The 6,000-nt window shown below is 49.0% G+C and overlaps 1 protein-coding gene across 1 annotated transcript; it reads right to left on the bottom strand.

Moving 5' to 3' along the window:
• Nucleotides 1-887: 887 nt before the first annotated feature.
• On the bottom strand, nucleotides 888-4,876 carry Hsbp1 (heat shock factor binding protein 1). The gene is made up of 4 exons (XM_028875723.2): nucleotides 4,690-4,876; nucleotides 4,326-4,392; nucleotides 3,501-3,621; nucleotides 888-1,798 (listed from the first exon to the last, which is right to left on the bottom strand). The coding sequence occupies exons 1-3, from the start codon at nucleotides 4,732-4,734 to the stop codon at nucleotides 3,503-3,505; spliced, it is 231 nt and encodes a 76-aa protein (XP_028731556.1). The 5' UTR covers nucleotides 4,735-4,876; the 3' UTR covers nucleotides 888-1,798; nucleotides 3,501-3,502.
• Between the last annotated feature and the right edge of the window lie 1,124 nt (nucleotides 4,877-6,000).

Below are 6,000 nucleotides of genomic sequence, written 5' to 3'. Positions count from 1 at the left end.
CTTTGCTCCGAAGATTGGAAAAGCAGCTGGACACTTGAGATCTGTATTTACATAGGGAGTCCACGGCACCTGTGGCTTGAGCTTAATAGTTATCTCCCTGTGCCCACCTACCCGTAGACAGTTCAGTGGGATGGGACACAGGCGAGGATCAGGCCTGACCTCCCTGCTCCAGGGCTTTTCAAGTTTGATGAGCTAGTTTGCACTATGAATAGGCAGGACTCTGACCTAGTGTGGAACTTTCCTAAGCCAATAGGACCATAAACCGTTCTCCTGAGCAGCCTCCCGTGACAAGCACCCTGGCGGAAGTCTTCCCAGGCCACCCTTCTCAAGTACCCAGTCTCCTAGCGTTCCTCCTGCCAACTCTTGTTCTTTTGGAGGCTTCAGTTGGTAATCTAACATGGCACCCACTTTTCATCTGAAAACTGAGATACCAAACATCCTGGACACAAGGACATCCCAGCAACAGGGTCCCAGCACCTTTATCATGACAGGTGTTTCTGGTCCAGGGATCTGCCTCCGAAGCTGAGTCCTTAGGTCACAAAGTCCTTCCTGAACCATCCCATGTCTCCTGATGACAAGCAGGCCCAGAGTTCCCATTTGTAAGGATCAAGAATGTCTTGTATGCAGGTTGCAGCTGGTCTGTCCCAGCCTAACAGTGTGGCACCTTGAGGATAGCAGTGCCATTCCCTGGTCTGATGACAGGAATTCCTGCTGCTTAACAGCACCCAGCAACACACTTTCAGGAGCCTGTCACCCCACCTCCCATCCCACCCCAGAATTTATTTAAAACTATGACCAAGTTGTTCTTAGTCTGTCTGCAACACAAATGAGCAAACAGAATGCCCGCCCTACTTGGTCAGTTTCCTCTAGGAAGGACCACGCCATTCTTCAACTTTTCCAATTATTCACGTTTTTTATTGTATGAAATCACTTTGTGGGGACAGTGACATGGATAGTCTTCCAGGTCATCAAAAGTGGCCTGGAGGCTAAGCCTCCAGACACTGGAATTCCAAATGTAAAGAGTTTATTATCTGTCTTCTTTAATTAATAATAGAATTCACTGTGCAAGACTTTAGGCAAGAAATAGTTCAAGTAAAATAGTATTTCTTAAAAACCAGAGCCTCCCACCAGCCACTGGGCATTTTGCAGTCATGTGACCGGCAGTGAACTTACTCGGGTCTTTTGGTCTCTTCCCTTTCAGTCAGGAGCTCAAAAGGAGGACAGGGTCACTGGGTTCTGACACCCTGTCAGATGAGCACTGTAGGCCCTACCAAAGCTACTAGAATCTCATGCAAAACTCTGACAGACACTTCGGCACAAACAATTGCTAAATGTTCTCGGCCATTTGGAAAAGTATTTCTGACACTCTAGTGTCGGCTCAACAGTCACTTTGTGCTGAAAATGAAAGAACCCTAAACATACAAGTCTCATGTCACGGCTTCTGCCGGGGGAGGAGTTACTAGTCACCTAACTGGAAAGTACTCTGTCACTTTATCAAACAGTAACTACCACAAAGGGAACAGAGGGAAAGGACTTCAAAAAACCACTAAAAAGTTTGACAATTTTATGCAGAAACCGCCACAGTTTTAGTGTTTAATTAAGACAACTGACCAAGATATGACGATACCAAGTTGGAGAAACTGGGGGTGTAGGGGGACATTCTATGGACTATGCAGGCTGTGGTAAGAATGCACGCTTTATAAACCTGTCAACACATAGTAGTTAGGTGCAGAAAGCCACTTGGTTCTCTCTTGGCTTGGGAAAAACGATGTTCTGGTTCAGTGCAAATATCAGCAGCCTGTGAAAGAAGAAAACCATCAAGAGCAATGTGAGAGCACAGCAAAGCCACCCCCAGCACCACCAGGGACTCCAACGGAGTCATCCCTGAATTCTCCATGCACACTATTCTAGAAAACTCAATTGATTCACAAATCTCAAATAAAAAGTTCACTTATGTGTATAAGTGTCCTTGTGTGTGGGTATGTGCAGGCGAGTGCAGGTCCTGGTGGAGGCCAGAAGAGGGCACTGGAGCCTCTGGAGGTGGAGTTGCAGACAGTGGTGAGTGAGGTCTCGTGTGAGTTCTGGGAACTGAACTTGGGACTTCTGCAAGAGCATATGTGCTTTTACAGCAGAGAGAGCCATCTCTCCAGTCCCTTATTTGGACATCTTCATTCAAAAATTCTGAGTCCACTTCCTATTTCCTTTCCTTTCTTTGTGAAACACAATCACACAATCTTTCAGTTTTTGACTCATGGGATTTTAGGCCACAACATAGCAAAACTCTGCAGCAGCTCCCAAGACCCACTGGACTCTGCAGCTCACTCCTAAACAGGACTGAAGAGCGCACAGCACATACCAAGCACTTAGGAGCATCTCACAGTGAACTGTTTATGTATCTTGACCCGCCCAACCCCATCTAGTCTCTTGGATTTCAGAACAACCTATTTAAGTCACTGAGAAGTTGGTCCCCAGGCCATGGCCAGAAAATAACCTTTAATCCCAGAATTTAGGAGGCAGAGGCAGAAGCAGGTGGATCTCCGTTTGAGGCTATCTTGGTCTATACAGCAAGTTTCAGGCCAGCCAGTCAGGTTTGCATAATGAGATTACATTAAAAAAAAAATGAGGGCTGGAAGTGCCCCTCCCCACACAAACAGGTGAAACTACAAAGAAACTCACTACACTAAGTGGTTTTGGTTTTCTGTCTCTCTCATCTTCTGATACCTGAAATGATTCAGTGCAAATTTAATCCAGTCACAAAAGTCTCTAGAATTTAAGACAGATGCTCACGTAGGTGACCTGAATTCTCTGCTATTTCCAAAAGAAAACAATGAAATAATCTTCCAGGGCAGGACACCAAAAACACATGCCCTGAAATGACACCACCTGGTGGTCTTCAGTTACCAGCTCACTAGCCGGAGACGTGTCCAAGTTCCAGGTGTGTCCAATGCAGGGCCCAGGATATGAGTGAGGCCCATCACAAAACTGCAAACTTAACTTACAATTAAAACACCAAGGGAGCAGAGATGACTCAGTGGTGTGGAGCACTTTTTGCTCTTGGGAAGGATCTAGGTTTGATTCCTAGCACCCACAGGTCGGCAGGTCCTGTTAGTGAGTAACTCCAGTTCCAAGGGATCCGATGCTTTCTCCTGGCCTCCCATAGTACCAGGCTGGCATGAGGTGCATATGCAAGCAAAAACACTCACAGACAAATCTTTAAAAAGATGAGTTTTGTCCTTTGTCATTAATTTTCCTCTTCTCATGTGTGAACTTTGTAGTTGACAACTACGATGTGTAAGGGCAGCGACACAGTTTTAAGTCATGAAAATTATAAATGTAAATTCTACCTAAGGAATGAGGCATGAAAAATTTCAAAACATGGAGTTCATGAGTGCGGTGCAGAGATGCCTGCTGGGAATGACACGGGGCAATCTACATCAAAATCACAGGTATGGTCGGTCACTGTGGGTGTTTCACCTGGGCACAATGGCGCCCTCCTTTACCTTCAGCTCTTCTGCGCAGTAGCGATCTTGTTCTCACCATCCAGTTCCTCCACTCCAGCCTGGGTCATGAGGTCGGCGATGTTTTTCTCCAGATCATCAATGCGACTGCTCATGTCATCAAGTGGCACCGTTAAAGAGCCCACACACCAACACCCCACTCTGCCCCTAACCTCCAGGCCCCTGCACACTGGCTGAAAGCGGCTGCTTTCCCCAGTTTCTTCTGGTTCCAGTGACAGCCTGGCAAAGTCTGGGGTACAGGGTCCCCAGGTGAGCTCTCTTACTTTCCTAAACCTCGGTTTCTTCGTTTATCAATCCCAAAGGACTCTATATGCCATTCGTGAGGATGAGAAGAGGACTGGAGACTGAAGACCTCAACGAGCCAACAGTCACCATACAGCCAGCCCCTTTACTGGTGTTCTGGAGGGCCCCCAACAGGGAACTTGGGTAGCTCAGCCATGTCTCTGGCTCTGGGCACAGCCCTCCTCAGGAACACAGAAGAGCCAAGATCAGTAAAGAATTTCTAAGTGTGGCTGGAGAGATGGCTCAGCGGTTCCCAGCACCTGAGGCTCTCGCGGAGGTCCTGAGTGTGGTTCCCAGTACCCACATTGGGCGGCAGCTCACAACCGCCTGTGACTCCAGCTCCAGGGGTTCCAACGCCTCTGGTCGCGTCAGTTACTCACGCGCACCCCTTATGCACACAATTAAAAATAATAAGAACAAACTTCTCGTGAAAAAGGTAATTTCTAAAGGACTAACTGAAGTCAGTTCGCAAACCACCCGCTCACCCCCCACCATTAAGAAGCTGCCTCCGAATCAAAAGGATATTCCTTCCAATGATCTGGTCGGACATGATCTGAAACTTGTCTTGCATCTGCTGCAAGAGCGTCTCCACCTACAAGAAATCAGAACGAGTCCGCCGATGCCAGCTTATCCCGAGACCCCTTTCCTGGGAGGAAGGGGAGGCGAGGACGCGGGCGGGGGGCAGGGACTCCCGGTAGGTGTGCGAGACCTTTGGCAAGGCCCTGCCAGGTCGGGTTTGGTATTCCCGCGGGTCAGGTCGTGAGAGTCCCTGCCGGGGCCGTTGGAGGGCGAGCCCGGCAGGTGCGCGGGCCGAGGCCGCTGGCCACACCCCACGCCAGGGCCGAGAGCGGCCACGGAGTGTCGGGACCCACGTGAGCCTGCCGCTTACCACCAAGGTGATGTCCTGCATGGTCTTGGGGTCCGTCTCGGCCATTTCCCCGGTGCCCAGCTTGGCGGCGATGTCTAGGAACCGTCACCTACACTTCGGTTTCTTGGCGCAGACGCCCCCAAGCCGCCAGTTCTCGCGACAACACAGTCACGGGACCGCGAGGCATTGTGGGTGCTGTAGTTCTCGTCACGCACCGGAAGGGCCTGGGTGCCTTCAGAGCATCCGGCCGGAGGATAGGCCCCGCCCCCGCTCTTAGCCCCGCCCCCACCCCGCCCAGCTCCACTCTCCAAGCCGCAGGGAGCGGAAGAGGAGAGAAAACCGGAAGTAAGCAAAGGCTACAGGAATAAACGTTGATCTGTTCGGTGGATGTTGTCAGACACACAGGCATTGCAAGACAGATCAGCGGGTGAAGGTGCTTGCCACCAGATCTGACAGTGGAGTTGATCTTGCATGGAAGAAGAGACCTGACTCCCGCAAATTGACCTTCGCCCTGCACACATGTGCTGTGACGTGCACATACACATATACATATAACACACAAAATAAATAAATGTAAAAAACAAAACAAAACAACAAAACAAAACCCTTAGAGTTGATGAGAGTGTACTCGCTGGATGTCTGCTCTTCACCAAGACCTATTGTAGAAGACATGGGCCAATAAGAATGCCGAGCCCATAATCCTACTTACTTGGGAGAGATCATGAGTTCAAGGCATACCTGAGAAAACTTAGTGAGACTCTGTCTCCGAAACAAAACAAAACAAAACAAAACAAAACAAAACAAAACAAAACAAAAACCAAACAAGCAAAATGGATGGAATGGAATGTACCCAGGTACAAAACACTTGCTCAGCACAAAGAAGCCAGCTCTGTAGAAACAACCAAAGCTCAGGCTGTCACTCCCAACTCTGGAGGCACACGCAGCACAGTGGACACAGTTTGCCAGTGTTTTAGTGTGATGTAAGTGGAATCTAACCTGGCTTCTTTCTCCAACGATGTGGTTGCCTAATGCTAAGTGGGGCAGGTCTCCATTTGTGTAAAAGAGGGAAGAGTGTGAGGAAAGAGAGTGAACTGGGATGCTTATGCCACAGGTGCAGAGCTGAGTTGGGAGGGCACAGGTTCAAATAATACTTCCCAGGTTCCGTAAGGAGATGTGCCGAGATTGCTTTTAGGTGAAATCATTGTCAGTGACACAAGCCACTCAGTGGATGAAGCTGGGACAGGAGATCCAAGGAACAGAACAAAGGGATTCTTTACATTTATGGATGGGGTGGGGGTGAGTGTGAGCTTAGTGGTGGTGTTGGCGGTGTCT

This window comes from Peromyscus leucopus, chromosome 5 (assembly GCF_004664715.2).
Source record: "Peromyscus leucopus breed LL Stock chromosome 5, UCI_PerLeu_2.1, whole genome shotgun sequence".
In the NCBI taxonomy this organism is placed as follows: domain Eukaryota; kingdom Metazoa; phylum Chordata; class Mammalia; order Rodentia; family Cricetidae; genus Peromyscus; species Peromyscus leucopus.
Note: the sequence above shows the minus strand (reverse complement) of the source record. Positions and strands in the feature narration are given on the sequence as shown.